Here is an 18,854-nt window from a genome sequence, read left to right as displayed (position 1 = left end):
AGTCTCTTACTGGATCATCATTTATGTTCTGTTCTCTAACCATTAATATATCCTAAGGCTTTACTCTAGACTTCCTTTTTATTCTTCTTTTCTGTCCTTTCTCCTTGTGATTTCATTATCTTTTATAGGTTTTATCATCTCTGCATATCCTTTCCAAAATTATATATCCAGCAGCAATCTTTCTGCTGTTTGTCTAGTGCTTCATTACCATCTACATGTCTTATATCTTTAGTTGTATGAACTATAAGTATCTCAAAATCAGCATGCCAGAAAATAGAAAGCTTCATATTTCTTTCCTCAATCTGATGCTCCAAATTTTCCTTTTTCTCTTTTTCTTTATACTTATAGTCACTCACATTCACTTGTCCTCTTAGGCTCTTTTTTCCTCATCACCAGTACCCACTGAGTTGCCAAATCTTGTGAATTCATCCTCTCTTTATCTTTGTCCTGTTGCCCCCTGATATGACCACCATCCCATTTCATAAAGGTCCTCATTATCTTTCAAATAGGCAATTAAAACAACCTCTTCATTGGATTTTTGACTTGCAGTTTTTCTCCCTCATAGTCGCCCTTCACCGAGCTACTAAAATAATCTTCCAGTAGAATGTAAGATTTTGGAAGATAGAAACTGTTTACTTCTCTTCTCTCTCTCTCTGTCTCTCTTTTTCAGCCTTTATGTCCCCAGTGTTGGTATACAATGTTTAAATGTTTATGGAATTGTGGGAATTTGAATTTCCAAAGTTCTGATTCCTTCCATGGTTTGCCAAGCCCTGCTCCTCAGAGCCCACCATTCTCCCCCTTATTCTTGTGCACCTCAACCTAACATCCCACTTTATGTATGCCTGCCTTACCCTGGAATTTCCCTCCAAGCTTGTCATTATAGACCATCTCTGCTTTTTTTGGCTCCTTTCATATTTGGTACTTCCTAGGACATGGGTCTCTGCAAATGACCCTGCTCTCCTCCTCACCTTCTCACCCCTGTCCCCCATTCATTGGTAGTGGGATCAGAATGCTTCATTTCCTTCATTGTTACCTCTCCCTGCTTTCCTTTTTACTTTATCCAAATGTATTATTCCATCTATATCCTTGAGGTTGTTTAGCTACCAACCCATAGGGCATTCAGGGCATTCTTCTTCATTTCTCATTGAATTCAGTGTCTGGGCTTCTCTATCCCTACTCTTTCCCTCATATTAAGAGAACTTCAGTATACATGTTGATGTTTTCTCAGATAATGTTCCAGTTCTTCATTTTATTCATCTATTCCTCCACTCCATAGAAACATGGTTATACCATTGATCTTATCTTGTTCATCCCTTCCTCTGCTTTATAACCCCTAAATCTGTTCTTCATACTTGTGGTGATACTCATTTTTTCCATTTGTAGAGCTCATCAGTGTCTAGCTCTAGTCTTTCCTTCTATAAACACTTTACATTCCAGCTAGACTGGGCCACTGAGTATTTACCAAACCAGGTATTCTATCTCTGTCTTTCATGCTTTTGTACAAACTCTTCCTAAAGTCTGTCTGTCTTCATTTTCCCCCGCTTGACTTCCTTGCTTCATTTAAGGACTAACTCAAGAACAGCCTGTGAAAGCATCATATGTGATCGTGGATTTAAAATTGGAAGAGACCTGAGAGGCAGCTAGTCCAGTCCCCTCTGGTTTTGTAGATAAGAAAATAACCTTGGAGAGGTTAAGAGACTAGATCAAAAGTACATAAATATATAAATAACAAAATAGGGATTTGTACCCCAGGCTTCTGACTGCAAATCCCATGCTTTTCTCACTGAAACATTCTCCCTCAGGGAATTTTTCTGATTATGCTTTCTCTTCAAATTAAAAAAAAAAAAAGTGTATATTTTGATTCCTTCAGGGAATATAAACTTGAGGGCAGAAAGTATTTTTAATTTTGTTTTTGTATTCCTAGTATCTTTCACATTTCCCCCTGCCTTCAGGCCTAAAATATAAGCCATATTTACCTTCTGAACTCTTCCTCTTCCCCTCCAGTTCTCCCCCCCCACCCCCACCCCCCCAAACATCTGGCTGAATTGTGAAGTATCTATAAGGAATAACTTGAAAGATGCCTAAAAGGAAAGACTGGAGATTGTGAATAGAATTAGGGATTGTTAAGGCAGAGGGAGAAATTGAAATAGTAAATGATTTTGATTATAAGTACATATTAGTGGCTTTTTAAAATAACAAGTCAAAACTAAGTTTTTAAGTTAAATCGTAAATTAATAAGAGAAAAACAACACAGAACATTCCATTTTAAGAATAAACAGTTAATTCATATAATTACTTACAATAGAGTATTGAATTTCTGTCTGTAGGCTGTTTTAGACCAAGGATGAGCCAGACATTGTAGACTCTGGTAAACAGTTCTAGGCTGTCAGACTAATAAGCTAACTTGTTCTAGGGCAAGTCATTTAACCTCTGAGCCTCAGTTTCTGTAATATGGGAATAAGTATAGCACCTACCTTATCTTATTTAACTTGAGTAGCTTTAAACTGCACTAAGACTTTTGGGACATACTGTGTGTATGTAAAGAATGTACTTTGCAAAACTTTAAAGGACTTCAAAATGCTAGCTATCATTTCCATAACATGCTGGTGCTTATTGGTAAGTAATATTAAGGAATTTATTTACTATTTGCAACTTTCATTTTCTCTTAATGATCCTTTCTTCCCTTCTACCCTTTTTTTTTTTTCTTAGCTTGATAACAGATTACCTCTTCCAAACTGTGGAATTGGCTATCCTGTTTCTTCCACATTTACTTACCACAGTACCTTCCCTCATTCTTTAACTTCAAAAAGCACTGTTCATCCGGCTTCTGGACCAAAGGTAGCCATTTTATTTCATTTATAAATGGAGATTATTTTTTGTGTTCAATTAAAAACAGAATTGAGAACTAGCACTTAGCTATATTCTAAATAGTACTTGAATATTTCTTCTTGGCTTCCTCCAAGATAAACTATATAATTAGAAGTTGATAAATGCTGTTATAATTTTAAAGTTTAATAAGACTTTCTACATAAGATATCCCATGGAACAAAAACTCCCAATACAATGGGAAGTGACGATGTGACATTTAAAAATATATTCATTCAGTTTTTGTGTTTGGTACAATAGTCTATTACCTGGGTTAATGGGATAAAGAACACTCACTGTACATTGGCAAAGGAAGGTTGATTTTTAAAGTAAATACTGAGATTCTTAAGTGAAATTTTTTCTATACAAAGTGTGACTGTAAAGTAATGAGATTAATTTTATTGTATGGCTTATATTGGAAGCAGAGGAATAAACAGAGCAGGGCTTTTTTTCATCCTATAGCCACAGTCCTTTCAAGATCAATCAGCAAATATTAGGCTAGAAGCTATGATGAATTGTGTATGTATTTTCAAATAAAAATGTTACTTAAACTAAATTTTTTAAAAAGTTAATATGTAGTGATACATTTGAAATATAAGCAGCATAAGGGATGAAATGTTAAGGATTTTTGATACCAGTAATGTTTTAAAAAAGTAGAAAAAGAAGACCTAGAATTGTAACATTTCACAATCAAAAGGAACTTCAGGTGACTAGTTCAATTCATATTTGAAAAAATCAGTAGGCATTATAAAGTACCTATTAGGTATAGGTATAAGAGGGATATAAAAAGAGGCAAAAGACAGTCCCTGCCTTTGACAAAGAGGATTTGTTATTTGATCATGGGCGTGTTAGGAAGCCACTGGAGTTTATTGAATAGGTCAGTTGACGTGATTGAACCTTCAATTTAGGAAAAGCACTTTGGGGACTGAATGGAAGATTAACTGGAATAGAGAAAGACTTGAAATAAGATAATCTGACAGTAATCTATTGCAGAAGTCAGGTATGAAGTGATAAGGGCTTCACTGGTAAACAAGGAAAGGAGGAGGCCTTTTGGACTTATTTCCCCTATATAATTTTAATCTGTGGATTGTACTTATCCTTTCTTTGAACTCTTTGATAGCTGCTGTCCCATAGTCTATTACATGTCCAATTAGTCTAGTTTTCATCTATTTTATCACAAATTTTTAGAGGTTGTCATTTCTCTTTAAAGTTCCCTTCATTACTGTAACTATTTCTTACTCATTAAAATCAGATCTAAAGTAGAAATTGTTCTTTTTGGTTCTTCCACTTTAAAAAGAATGAAATGATAATTAAGGTAAGGCTCCTCTTCTTTTGGTGGAGAAAACCCTAATAGAAAGCTAAAGTCCATCATCATACGGTGTTATGCTTCTGTTAAAGCTTTTTGATATTTCTCAGAAGCCTCATGTGCCTTCTGTCTTGGTAATTTATCACATGCATCAATTTCTAATTGATTTTCTTTTTTAAATTGATTTCCACAGAAATGCTTTATTTTTGCCATAATTATATTTCCCAATTCTGCATAATATTTCCCAATTCTGATTCCTGGATTTCTTCACATAAATATGCCTACTTAATATATAATCACTATTTTCCCATCCTTTCTTACATTTCCTATTAGGTTTTTTTTTCCCCCACAAAAAAATATATCTACCCAGAACTCATGTTGCAATTATGAGTTTCACCTTCCATGTCTCAGTAATACTTGTGAAATCAAATTTGCCTTTTTGCATTAAGACCTCCATTTTTGATGACTGTTACAAAAAGACAACATTGACCTTTAAGACCTAAAAAAATGAGTTTAAAAAAAAAGTTAGATTTAGTTAAAAGTAATAATCATAGTGATGTTTTTGCAGTTCTTTATGATTACAAAGCATTTAATTTTTCTCCCACATAGTATTTTGAAGTAGAGGTAATAGTATGCACGTGAAGAAATTAAGGTTGAGAGGTGTTTAAGTGATTTATTCACCTATGCTAACATTGCAAACAAGTGATAAAGCTAGGATTTGAATCTAGGTTTTCTGACTCCAATTTCAGTACTCTTTCCACTTTTCCACACTACAGGATCAACTATAGGCTTAATATTTGTCGTAGAATCTGGTTCATTCTGAAAGAAAACTTGAATATTTTCAAGATTATGCTTTTTACTTTTAATGACAAATAGAAACAACAAAAAGATTGGAAAATGAGAAGAAAATAGTAAGTAACAAGGAAAAAAATTGTCTTTTCAATATGATCCAGGAACAAAATATCCAGGTTTATAGGGGAGAACTCAGATTGCTGAGACTAAGAAAGTGAATTTGTAAAACCCATTTTAAAAAAAGACTTAGTTGGTTTTAGCTTTTACCTCAATAGTTTATCTGTAGAGTTCATCAAGTCAAAGAATAAATCATGCTTACTGTGTAAAAATCGTGGCATATCTCAGGTAAATGTATTAGAGAAGTCAGAGACATTTAGTTTCATGGGGAAAATATTTTGTTCCCCCACAGAAAGTGAAGCATTATAGTAACGGACTGTCATTGGTTGGAAGTTAAAATCACTGAACCTTAAAAACTAGTTTGGATCATCATTGACCATCCAACTTTATATATAGTGTTATTGGCAGATAGAAATTTAATAATAGGATTTGATAACATAATCTTGGGGTTTGGTTATGGTTTGTTAATGACTATTATCATATAATTCTGGTGCCTTCTTAAATAAATCACCTTACTTTACAGTCACACTTTTTTTGTGCAGCTGGGGGGGAGAGAAGTTGTAATTGTATTTTTCTAGGAAATAAATAACTATAGCAATATGCTCTTAGATTTCGTAGATTCAAATCTATGAAACTTTTTTTTTTTTTTTTGGCCAGGTCCAGTTTAACTTGCAGTTTGCAAAAACAAACACTTCAGGAAATGTTACTTCAGGAGGACCTCGATCAACTGATAAAGAAAAGTAAATACTTTTTTACTTTATGTAATTAAAATATTACCTATTGGCAGTTACATTTTAAAGTCAGTTTTTTAGATTTACTACAGTAAGAGTTTGAGAACTTAAATGTAAATTCATTTGTCTTTTGAATGTTAATTATTGATTCCAGATTAACTGGAAATAGTTGCAAGGTTTCAAGCATTTTGGTTTAATGATATATATATGAGATATTTGTGAAATGTAACACCAACTTGTTTTTTCTGGCATTGTTAAGAATCAGGTCAACAGGCATTTATTAAGCACTTTATGCTAGGTACTTGCTAAGTTCTGTAAATATAAATAGAAGCAAAAGAACAGCTTGAAGAATGTGTAAGTGCCTAAGAAAAGTGTGTGTGTCTGTGTCTAAGTGTATGTTGGGGGAAGGAATAGAAAAATCTGGAGTCAAGGATCAAACTCTGAGGGAAATAAAGGAGTCAACATGACTGGCTTCAGCTCTTCTTTAAAAATGTATGTATAAAATCAATTCTCAGACAGGTTCCTCAGATTTCCCACCAGGACTCGGCATGTGTTTCTTCCACCCCACCCTTTTCAACTTCTTTTTTTCTTTTGTTTTCTCTAATTAGGCCAGCTCTTTCAGGACAAAAATTGTCTTGCTTCTTTTTGTATCCTCAGCCCTTAGCTTAGTATGAAGTCTAGCACACAAATTAGGTATGTAAAGGAAGATGTTCATCAGTTCTACCTTTGAGAGCAGAAGAATCTTCATTAGGAGAAGCCACCAGGAATGGAAAGAATCTTGTGAGAAGGTTGCCATTGCCTAATAGCAAAGACATCTTTCAGAGTAATATGGTGCTGAAAGAAGCCTTTCTTGCAATATGAGAGGTTGAGGCTGAGAAAATAAATCCAAAAGTGTGACATAGAGAGATATTTAGTGATAACTGATTTTCTGCCAAGAGCTAAAGCAAGGTATTTTTTGATTTGACTTGATGATTTCATAATTGAAAAGATGAAGGCACTAACAAAGGAAACTTTTCTTCTAAACCTAATACTCTTTGAGAAAGAAGAATAAGACAGAAGAATATTTCTTTTTCCAAGACTTTAATTTTTTTGTTACAATTGAGTCTGACAAACATGAAACATTTTCATAAAAAGAAAAAGAACTGTATGTGAAACTTGAATCTCTTTACAGATATCTTGTTTTGTTTTTTTTTTTAAATACGTAACAGATTTAGCTTATTTGTTCCAACAGATTTAGCATATTTGTTCCAAAGCAGTTTTTTCTTTCTTTCTTTAAAATTATTTTCTCAGCTGTGCAGTTTAAAAAAAAAAAAAATGTTCCATTGACATTGTCTTTTTCTTCTTTTTTTGGCATTGCTGTCACTAACCCCACTACCTTATCTCCCATCTTCCTTCATCCAAAAAAAGTGTGTGTGTCCTTAACAGGATAAATGTAGTCAAGTAAAAATACATCCATATACAATGAATTGTTCAGTCATTTCCCAATAGATGGGCACCAACAGTTTGATATAATAAGAACTAGCTGCCACCTGTGGGTTGGGCAACCTATTCTAAATGAAGCATTAAGGCATCCTGAGAAAAGATAGGTGAAAGCATATTCCAATCAAGTCAAACCATCACCACTTATCCTCAGACCCTTGTGGAAATGGCTTGGGACTTTACCCAAAATTGGGAATAGTGGTGCTTCCCCAAAATGTTGGCCCTGCATCTAGTACAGGCTCTATAGCCATTATTAATGTGAGTTGTCATTATGGAGAAGGAGCCCACTTTTCTTCCCACAACCAGAACCATCTCCTGACCAAGGATCAGGTAAGCCTCTAGGAGTGACAGCATACCAGACCTTGCTTCTTGACCAGTCCTCATACCAGCAATCTTAGAAAGCTACCATGTGGAGATGACACCTGGCATCTGCTTCTGTGGATAGTGTAATTTCTGTATCCTCAAAGTCATAGCTACTGACCTGCAAGATAAAAGTTCTCATTTTGAAAGTTCTTGGTAAAATTAAATGTCATTAGAAATGGGTTTTTTTTTAAATCAGTAGAAATAATTGAGAAATAAGGCAACTAATAATTAGCATTTATCCTGACCACTTTATCCTAAGGACTATGGGACTGTCATTCCCATCTTACTTGTGACTGACACAATATGTGTCGTTTCTCCCATCAGAGCAAGCTTCTTGAGAGCAGGGATTGTTTTGCTTTAGCAGTGTTTTGTGCAAATGGTAAGCATTTAATGCTTATTCATTTAACACTTTTTATAAATACTTTATATATATGGGTCCTTTAAAAAAAGTGTTTCTTTAGGGATGTCGCATAAATTCTGAGTAGAAGAAAAACAGTTCAGAGAGGTTCCCCTTTACATGTTAAAGGATTGCACAATTCTCTGTAGCATTTGGCACCGTTGACTTTCTCTTCCTGGATACCCTCTCTGGATTTTTGTGACACTTTTTCCTAACTCTCATACTTTTCTGACAATTCCCCTCTTTGCTCGCGTCATCGATGACCTGTCCCCAATTGTGGGCAGTTGTTTCCCACATTGTTTTTTTTTTTTAAATCACTTTTTCTGGGTTTAGTATTAGACTGGTGAAGACTTTGAAGGAACATGATAATTGAGTTCAAATATTTGAGGGATTGACATGTGGAAAGATTTAATCTGTTCTGCTTCGCCTCCTCAGCTCTGAGAGGAAATTGCAAAGGAGGCGGCACATTTCGGCTTGCTTGAAGGAAAAAATTCCTATCAGCTCTCCATAGTGAGAGCCAATGGATTGCTAAAGGAGGCAGACTTTCAAGCTGAAGCGATACAGCCAGTCATACAGTTGTATAGGAGTTTCTTAACAGATAAGCTCTGAGGGCCCTCCTTACTTGGAATCAGTGACTATATGGCCAGTGTTCAGTAAGCACCAGTATCTACAGTTTCATTTCTGTCTAGGTCTATCTATGTCTAATCAAGTACTCACTGGGCACTGCACAAGCTCCTTGTAAACATTGTTATTTAGTTCATCTTTTGTAGGAAGTGCTATTAATTCTTGTTGATAGTTTTTATGAGATAGGATGGAAAATAAGCGAATAATAGGAAAATTTACTAAATTTTAATAAGGAATGATCTGTTTTAAGAAATAAAAAAGTACTTTTTTCCCCCTCCTTTGATAAGTGGTGAAAATTTCGGCCTGGAATCCAAATATCTGAAGAAAAGGGAAGATAGCATTCCTTTACGAGGGCTTAGTCAAAACCTGTTTAGTAATGCAGGTAAGAATCTTCTCAATTATTTCTAAATTGGAGTGCTTTTTAACTGTGATTTAGAACATTGCATTTATATGAAGTCAAAGAAGTAATGTTTGTTTCTTTCCCTACTTACAGAACATCAGAAGGATAGCTCTCTAACAATCCTGCAAGCTTCATCAAAACCTGGAGTATTCCCTCCTTCTGTAGCTTCAGCATATTTTCCTGGACAGTGATCAAACCTTCAGTTTTGCTTTGTGAAGTATGAGAACACCAGTGGTTCTGGTTGAAGATCCATTCTTAACATAGACTGGTGAAAACAGTCACCATGAATGAGATAACTTTGCTTTGATTTAAATGACTACTGATGATTTAGTGTTTTAATCCCACCAAAAGATATTACCTTGGCTATGTGTGGAAAATATGGATGCAAGAACTATATTTGGATTTTAATCTTGGTTTAGATTTCCCAGGTAATGGAATATTTAGTGCCTTTTCTTTTTAAGGAGCCTTGGTGCCATTTTTGAAGATGCAGCTGTATTTTATTGAAATAAATATGGAAGGTCAAAACCTTTTGAAATGAAAGCAGTTTTAATACAAAACCAAAGAATGCTGACAATGTTTCCTCCTGGGGAAGTGTGGGGGTAACCTTATCTGAAAATTGAAAAGGAAAAATTCTTAAAGAAATATTGATAGCGTCCTGATTTTAGAAAATTTATTAGGAAATCAGTATGCTATCAATATTCTTTAAGAATTTTTCAATAGAAAATTTAAACAGCTCTGTATATGATTTCATAAAGATCATTATTTCTAAGATTTGATAGAATTAACTTCATTATTAAGAAATCAGTGCAATTCTTATGAATTTAGCCAGCTGTGCAAAATAGTTCTTGTAGTTGATTCATTAACATGGGACTCCCTTGAAACCTAGTTAGTAATGTTAAAGATTTAGACTTTTGGCATCAATTTTTTCTCTAATTGGAAATTTTTGCAGATAAAATTTTACTAATTTTACTGAGTGCCCCCTTGTCTAAAAATTTAATAGTTATACAAAAATTTAGAAGTCTTAATTAGAAACTGAGTTTTTCCAACTCCATTGTCAACTCTTCACTTTTATGAAACATACTAGTACAAATTTACATAAAGTACTACAGATTATGAGCACAATTAATTGCCATAAAATAGTTATGTATATTTTCACTGGTAAATATTTTTATTTATGTTTTTTAAAAAAAGTCTTGAACTGTAATTTTTACTATTTTCTTCCCTTTCCTTTTTCAACTTCATTTTCACCAAGTTCTTCCCTTTGCAGTTAATTCCTCGGATAAATTTTAATTCTTAAAATTTAAAATGCTCAAAATTAGCATGTTTGCCTATTTTTTTTAAGGGCCACCATCAGTAAGATAAGGATTAATTTAGACTCTTAGATAATTTTGCTATGAAGCACTATCCCAAGATTTTGAGTCTTAATATATGTGATCTAGGGGAGAATTAGCTTACCATGTAGACAAGTCATCATTTTTAATAAAAATTGTAGCTTATTAATTATGCTTAAAAAAAAACTTTAGTAGGTAAAGATTTCTACTTAAGTTTTATACTTTAAATTTGATCTTTACCTATTAGTCTCCTATTTTGTGGAGTTTGTTAGGCTTCAGTTAAAATCCTGTAAACTTCAAAATAACGTAATAGTAACCTAACTTTATGTAACATTATGACAATGACTTGAATGAGTAAGAGCAGCTTTTTGAAAGTAGGCTGAGAAGTTTTTGTTGTAAATATTGTATAATACATATTTATAAAGTGACTGGGCATTGTATATATAGTAAACTCAGTAATTGGGGATACATGTCTAGGCAACCTTTTTATTATGAAGGAATTCAGCCCTTTCCTAACCCCATAACCCTTAAATATGAATGCAGCCTAATAAAAAAGGATTTTTTTTTTTAAAGCATTTTTTAATGGCTCATTTTTTTTTCCCCTTATGACAATAGAAATGATACTTGCTGGAAATTTACCATGGGTTATTTACTATTTCTACCTCTTAAACTTTTCAATTGTTTTGCAGTGTAAAAATTGTATATTTTTTGTTTGTAATCAATGTTACTGAAATACTATTAAAATGGTTTTTGGTCAATGATATAAGTATGTCTTAGTGTGTATGTTGGTTCATTGTGAAGAGAAAGTGCTGAAAACCTTATAGTACAAATATATATAGTAATATACATATATTATATTATGTGTGCTTATTAATTAATTATGGCCAAAATTTTTAGGAAGTAAGCAATAACCACAGACAAGAAAAACATTTTAAACTATACAATATTTTATACACAATTTATACAAAGTAACATTTCTTAAATAACTGGACACAAAAATATACACTTTAGAGAAATTCACATCAGTAATTATTATATAAAGCTCTCTTCTAGGGTCCTGAAAATTTAGGACAAGCATTAGCAAGTGTTACTGTGACAATCCTGAAAGGCCACTATATCTATACAAAGATATCACATTGACACTTTCAAGACTATCAATCACTCATTTATTGTATAATTTATATTTTCTGTATTCAAGTGTTGAGGTCCTTGTGATTATGCAAACATCAAAACGACAGTGGTATATGAACTTTTTGGAAAGCTGTGCTTGAGCCAGTCAAGTCTTGGAGGCCCTAAACACCCACCCATTTAAATACCAAATGGTATGATAACTATTTCATACAATGCCCCTTTTACCCCCCAATGCACTTATATATTTCTTTTAAAAATTACTGTTCTGCAAGCAAGCTTAAAACATGATTCTGTATTTAGTAAAAAATAAAATTTAAAAAAAAGTTTTAAAAAAATGCAAAACTTTTCCTTAGTGCATAAGGCTTTGAATTACTCAACCCAAGATTTTATAACATTAAAATAATTGGGTCTACAATTATGCTACTTACTAGTGTCTCACTGAGACTCAGCATAAATAGAATTTAAAGCTCAACACCTTAAGGAAATGGATGCAAAGGCATTTATGCCATGGAGATTATAGATAACTTCCCTTTTTTCCAGAACTAAACTTTAAGGCTTTAGAATAAAGTTTAGTAGCAAATGATGATTGGTGTCAAATAAGACATTTTTTTAAAAATGACATCTTTGGAGAAATGTTCGGTTCTATTTTTCATGCAGATAAGTTTAAGACAACCATATGAAATGAAATTTGGATGAAAATGGATATGCATCCAGAACTGCAGGTGAAAAACGAAGAACTAGGAGCTGACAAATTTTTTCCCCGATACCTGTTGTCATACATTTGTGTCCTGCAGCAATGGTTCTTTGGCTTCTCCAGGAGCCTGTGGGCTATGAGGATGGCTATGACCACCACAATGTTTTTTCCAGCTGCCAGCTCTTACGTTTAAGTTGGTATGTTCTGGGATAAACAAGGCAACAAGTAGAGCCAGGAGAACAGAGCAGGCTCCAAAAAGAAATGGGGGACCAGGAATGATAGAATTCTGGGGAAAGAAAAAAAAAACAATTAGGATTTTGCAAAGTCTCATCTGTTCATAAATCCCTCTTAGAGGAATAGAGGTTGCTATTTTTAATCTGTTTTAAAGACATGGTTTCTTTCTCTTAGCCATTAATTCTTTGTAAGTTTGGCTCTGAAGTGGTGATGTGAAAAGTATTCTCTGATAACTATAAAATCCTTGCCTGAAAGAAAGGGGGCAATGTTGAGCTGAATTTATAGATTTTGAAAATAAAAATGTCACTAAAACCTAAATCAGTTTTATTTTTTATCTAGCATAATATCTGAAGGTAGGATTTTTGACATAATTTTAGCTCTTTTGTGAGGACCAAAGAAATATCACCAGATTTTTCTGTTTCTTGGGAAAAGCTGAGGGGAGAAGGCAAAAGCAAAGGACCAATGATTTTAGATTACTCTCAACATAGGAGAACACCAAATCAAATCTTCAAAGTCCAAAGCAGGCAAAGGAATGTAAATATTTGTTAAATGGACATGCTTGATCTCCAAACAGGGAAATCCTACAAATAGCTTACAAAAGTAAAGTCTATAATTGTAAATCTAGACTAGCTCACTTGTCAATTGGAACTTTGTTTTGGCTGAAGATATAATATCGATCTTCTTTCAATGGATGTGATGAAATATATAAATAAAAAAGATTCATGACAGTACAAATGATTTCTACCAATAAAACTCAGTCTTTATAAAGTAATTTCTTTGGTAGAAAACCTGCTCTAAGCAGCTTGTGATAATGACTTAATAATCTCCTAATATGTCCTTCAGTTCAGCCTAATGAAATTTTTATATTTATTAAAATAAACTAAAAGAAAAAAATACCTCTTGGGTGTGATGCTGAGGAGCTTGGCTTGTTCCTAAATCTGCTTCTGTTATTTGTAGTTCATTCAGTTCCACGTGGAATATGTAGAATATAAATCCATAAAGAGCTGGTCCCAACCCATTACACAATCCTCGAATTCCTGTTATCATTCCTTGAACAACACCTAAATGGAAAAGAACACATCCTTTAATATTTAGTTTTATTGTTACACAATTATTTCTATGCTGCAATTATAGTCTTCATATCAATTAAATGATCATTTCATAAACATTTATGTTAAGGCAATGGAGATAAAAATATGAACGCTAACTCCTGGCTTCATGGATCTAACAGTAAATAGAAGAGGAGGAAATACACATAGGTACATATGTACATGAGGAAAAGGATCAGTTGGAATAGACCTGTATGAAGAGGAACTGCATAAAAAAGGTTAGAGAAGAAAGACTGATAATTATATTCATATTTTTGGATCAAAGGAATGAAATGATTGGAGTTATAAACTGGGAAGATATGGCTGTGAGAGTAAATGCATCTTCATAAGTCACAAAATGCTATCCTATAGCCCTTGGCCTACACAATCTACAAGTTAAACATTTTACAGTATATAATACTGTAAATGTGAGATGAGCTTTAGAACAGAATTAGTCTACAAAAGTAGACTAAATGTAAAATGCAGTAAAAAACATCTTAGACTTAGTTCCCTTTTTAAAAGAAGTTATTTGTTAAAATTATTTGATCTCTTCCTTTCACCAGCCACAAATGACAATTTAGACAAGACATCCCTTGAGTTTATTAAAGTGACTGGGAAAATCAGTAATAGAACCATTTTGCTTTAATTTCTTGATCTTGTTATAACACAAATTGAATAGATTATTCTGGCTATCCAGGATTTCTCTCTGTAACTAGTTTCAGCAATTATGTGTAATATGTTGCACTTTTAACCTTTCTCTTTTGTAAAGGCTAAATCTCTGATCTCTTACTTTCCTGAAAGACAACAAGATCCTAAGGGAGCCACTACAAATCCCTCTTTCCTTTCCTCCCTCCAACACTGAGAGTCTCTGCTCTTTGAGGGGAGGGTACAGCAGTAAGTTGGTTGAAGACTGCAGCTTGAACATAAAGCTCAAGGTAGTGGAAGCTAAAACTGTCCGGGGATTAGACAAAACTGATCTATCCAACAAAGAGGTCATGCCTTGGAAGGAGCACCCGTTTAGCACAGATACTCTCAGGTGAATTTCAAAATGACCTTTTTCAAAAAGAGAAAATGGACACCAAGTCCCTACAGTTTCTGCGTTCCCTGCACCCAACACCGTAGGCTTTGAAACTGTTATTTCATCTGCCATCTTATTCTGGAACTTAGTGCCTGAAGCCTCCCTTACTTTTGGAATATCAACCTATCCCAACCACCTCACCCTAGAATGTCCTTCCTCCAGGACAATCCTCTTCTCTCCCTGGCAAATCCCTCTGGAGGCCTCCATTTTGGGAAGAGGCTGAGGCAAGTCAGCCTTCACATCTTGCCTGGCTCTGCTCTGGACTTCCAGACATCAAAACCATTCCCCCTCCATCAGAGGGAAAGAGTGCTGAGTCTAGAGTTAGGAAGACCTGAGTGTAAGTTATTTCCTCATTGTGTGACCTAGAAAAATTCCCTAACCAGTCTCAGTTTCTACAACTATAAAATACCCTTCTCCCAGGCTGGTTCTGAGGATAAGATATTTGTAAAGCAATAGGCCCTATATAAATGCTCATTCTTTTCCCTTTTCCTTCCCCCTCCAATTCTCACCCTCAATCCTTTTCTGCTCTCCTTTGATCATAGTCTCCCTCCATTAAAATGTAAGCAGTAATTGTCTTTTTGCTTATACTTGTATTCCCAGTATTAAAGCTTGTTTCCTTCGAACTGAATTCCACTTGAGGATTTTCTTAGCTGTGAATAATGACTGGAATTTATATGGCACTTTATAGTTTGCAAAATGTCTTTTACTTATTTTCTCATTTGAGCCTCACAAAAGTCCTGTGAAGTACTAAGAGTATTACTATGGTAAAGTAGGAATCTACTTTATAAATGAGGCTAAGAGAAGTTAAATAACTTTCTCATTGTCATAAAGCAGGTGTCAGTAGCAGCACCTGGAGGATGTAATTTGAACTCTCCTGGCAATCAGGTCGTTAACCACTATGCTAAATTTTCTCTCTTTCTACTCCCTGTTCTAATATAGAGTCAGACATCCTTTTCAAACTATTTTTTTCTCCCCTACCAAAATAGTCTCATCCCAATGTACCCAGGTATGCTTACCAGATTTGGTTCAATTTGCTTATACCCAGCCATTTAAAAAGGCAGAAGCATGAAATTCTCTCTCCAAAAGTTATGAGCATTAACTGTGATTTGCTATGTTACACAGCTTTAGTAAGTGGAAACTATACTGTTTCATAAAAACAAAAGCTAGAACATATTTTGAATATAGATCTTTGTTTTGTAAATGAATAGAGAATCACTTATTGTAACTATTCTTCGTTTTGTCAATCAGAAGTGGAGCTGAGGAATAATCTCTTGTACTCTAAAATATGAAGCTAAGGAAGACAAAAAAGTTGGGCTTATTTTTTCCCCTTATAAGAAGGCCATCAGTTATCCTCTTTCCTTACCCTGTTGATCAGCATCAGCAGTCCGTGAAACAAGGGCACTGACAGCTGGGAAGGTAATACTGGACATGGCTGCCACTGCTCCAGCAGCCCACATCATCCTGAAATCAAAAAAGCAAAAGGCAAAATTCAGAATAAAATCAGCACATCTGGCATATTTATTTGTTAGGAGAGTTTAGTTCATCCCTACACTTGAGTTATTTTTAGCTGGGCTGGGAGGAGGAAACAATTTGACCTGTTACAGAATATACTGATATGTTTTCTGAACACGGAAACCAGGATGACTACCAGCTATTCCTGTTGTTCAAGTTGTGCTCATTCTTTTCTGTACCAGTTTCAAAAGACAAGTAGTCTTTTGACTTGTAGACAAAAGTCACAGCTAATTTTACATCAATCTTTGAGTCATTTAAGAGAAGTTTTAGTGAACAACTACACAGGATGGCAAGGGAATTTTTTTTTCTGACATTAAAATAACCTTGAAGCTTATAAATTCAGGTCTCTTTTAAAATCAAATTCAAAAGTCTTGGCAGAGGTGATGAGCAAATAATCATAATTCTCGATAGTAAATGACCACTTCTTAAAGAAGCAGAAGCCTTCTAAATGTCAACTAGAGGTTTTCCCACAAGGAAAGATTAGATTTATTGTATTTTCCATGTCTTTAATCAATGCTGCTTTAATCAATTAACTTTAATCAACTTTGTTCTCTAATTTGATAAATTAAACTAATAAACTTTAATTCTAACAAAAAAAAAAAAAAAATCAAATTCAATGCCACTACCCCCACCAGAAAACCTGCCTAAAGCTTATCAAATCCAAACCAAAAAAGAAGGGATTATTCAGCAATCCTGAAACATCAGGGCAGATCATGGAGTCCCCTGATACCTGGGCACAATGGCGTTTCTGGGCATTCTGACACCAGCATCATGGTCACCTCACTGCAGGAAACCAGATTGTGACAAGAAAAGCTGAGAAGGGTCATGGAAGTAAGACCAAAACAACTGGACTTTTTCCTCACTCATTCCTAGTTTGCCACCAGTGAAGAACACTAGGGTTAATTAATTCTTTTTTTCTAAACAGAAAAAAAAAAAAAGATCAATAAAACTAACTTTCAGGTCTTGTTGTTAAGGGATTTCGTAAAAAGAGACTGATAGAGAGTTTTAGGGTTTTTCTTAAGCTGATTTGCAAACTAAGCTAAGTACTATTTAGGGTCCAAAGGAGTCAGTGGTTTAAAAGTGAGACTGAAGGCTCAGCTAATTATCTGTGAAATAGGAACTTTCTATTCTTCAAACTGGTTCTATAGAAAAATCAAGGTAAAAAATTTTGTACCCATTTGGAAATAAAATAACATTTAGAAAGAAATAACTGAAAAAGTTTCCATTTTAGAGAAAATACACTAACAACAAAACCTAATGAAAATTCATATACATACCAAGGCTCTGAACCGAAGCCATACCATGCCAGCTGCAATATTTGAAATCCTAGACCCAGTAAGATGGTATTCTTGTTTCCAATTGACCTCATAAGTAAACTCAATACTATAGTCTGAGAGAATTAAAGAAAAAAACTTTTTAGATAAAGCTGCTGAATAATTTTTATCATCATTTTATCTTTGACTTGCATTTCTAACAACAATTGCAAGGATTTATCCTGAAATTTTTGAAATGCAGAGATAGGGAAAAAAGTTTCCTTTTTTTTAATTGTTAAGGATTCAAATGAAAGCTGAACAATTATGTGTTTCAGATTTGCTATGCTATTGCATAGATTATGGTCCACTGCCCTCTAAGTCAAGACTCAAACCTACATAGTCTACTGAATAAAAAGCTGGCCTAGAGAAGTGGAGGTTAAAAAAAGCCTGCATTAAAATAATGGAAAATGGCTCAATATATACTGAAATGGCCACATAAAATGCAAGGTCACAATTTTGTAATTTTTAACTTTTAGTTTTTCCCCTGAGGCAACTTGTCCAGGGTCACACAGCTAGGACGTGTTAAGTGTTTAAAGCCAAATTTGAAGGTCCTCCTGACTTCAGGGCTGGTGTTCTATCCACTGTGCCACCTAGCTGTTCTAATTTTTAACTATTTTAATCAGAGATTTTACTAAACATTTTAAAGTTAAATCGCAAAATGAATATTTGTAATAACTTTATGTTGTAAAACTTTACATGATATAAAGCACTTTAACATATTACAATAACTCCAAGATGTAGAACAGGGAGGAAATGTTCTTAACTGAAAAGTGGAAAAAAAAAAAAGGGGGGGGGATTTCATATATGTTGATAGGATTTAGAAATGATTAAGGCCTTAGAGCCTCTCTTCCTTTACTGAAGAGGAAGCCTGGGCCCAGGTCATAAAAAGAATGTCTTCCAAATTATTTATTGTTCCTCCATCACACCAGGTATTCTTAACAAAAGTTTAGGAAGAACACTGAAAACCTGAACACATCCAGGTAAGCAACTGGGATTGGAAAGCATGGAAGCCCACAATCTGTCAAAGAAAATGGATACATCTAACTCAAAGGAGAAAAACTGAAGAAGAGATAGGAATGGGAGTAAGGGGTAGGTGGACAACTACTTACAAGTACAAAAAGACAGATTGAGTAATAAGGGAGGGGTTAATGAGCGTAAATCAAAGGCTGGTTCTATCACTTGGGTGACCCTGGGCAAATCACTTAATCTAACTGGAGCTCAGTTTGCTGCTCTGTAAAATGTAGAGGATTGATCAGATAGATAGTTTCCAAGCTTTGAGCTAGAAATCCCCAGAGTAATCAATTACTGCAAGATGTCTGTGAACTCAAAAATAAACATATCAATAGTAGCTAGGAGTTGGAATGGATAAAAGCATAGAATTTGGTGTCAAGAAGAATCC

At 34.2% G+C, this 18,854-nt stretch overlaps 2 protein-coding genes across 4 annotated transcripts in view; one reads left to right on the top strand and one right to left on the bottom strand.

Moving 5' to 3' along the window:
• Positions 1–10,980, top strand: part of SASS6 (SAS-6 centriolar assembly protein) — a 31,204-nt gene extending 20,224 nt beyond the window's left edge. For all 3 annotated transcript variants that reach the window (XM_031967143.1, XM_031967142.1, XM_031967144.1), the window contains 4 exons: positions 2,710–2,838; positions 5,738–5,820; positions 8,962–9,056; positions 9,168–10,980. In XM_031967143.1, coding sequence (XP_031823003.1) covers positions 2,710–2,838; positions 5,738–5,820; positions 8,962–9,056; positions 9,168–9,265 — 405 coding nt within the window. In that variant the 3' untranslated portion in view covers positions 9,266–10,980. The remainder of the gene's footprint in view (positions 1–2,709; positions 2,839–5,737; positions 5,821–8,961; positions 9,057–9,167) is intronic.
• A 350-nt stretch (positions 10,981–11,330) lies between these two features.
• MFSD14A (major facilitator superfamily domain containing 14A) overlaps positions 11,331–18,854 on the bottom strand; it is a 31,901-nt gene continuing 24,377 nt past the window's right edge. The window contains exons 9-12 of the mRNA XM_031967145.1: positions 17,420–17,532; positions 15,994–16,091; positions 13,362–13,525; positions 11,331–12,516 (exon numbers count right to left, since the gene is read on the bottom strand). Coding sequence (XP_031823005.1) covers positions 12,310–12,516; positions 13,362–13,525; positions 15,994–16,091; positions 17,420–17,532 — 582 coding nt within the window. The 3' untranslated portion in view covers positions 11,331–12,309. The remainder of the gene's footprint in view (positions 12,517–13,361; positions 13,526–15,993; positions 16,092–17,419; positions 17,533–18,854) is intronic.

This window comes from Sarcophilus harrisii, chromosome 4 (assembly GCF_902635505.1).
Source record: "Sarcophilus harrisii chromosome 4, mSarHar1.11, whole genome shotgun sequence".
NCBI classification, from domain to species: domain Eukaryota; kingdom Metazoa; phylum Chordata; class Mammalia; order Dasyuromorphia; family Dasyuridae; genus Sarcophilus; species Sarcophilus harrisii.
The sequence above is the reverse complement of the archived record's forward strand: the minus strand, read 5'-3'. Positions and strand labels throughout refer to the sequence as shown.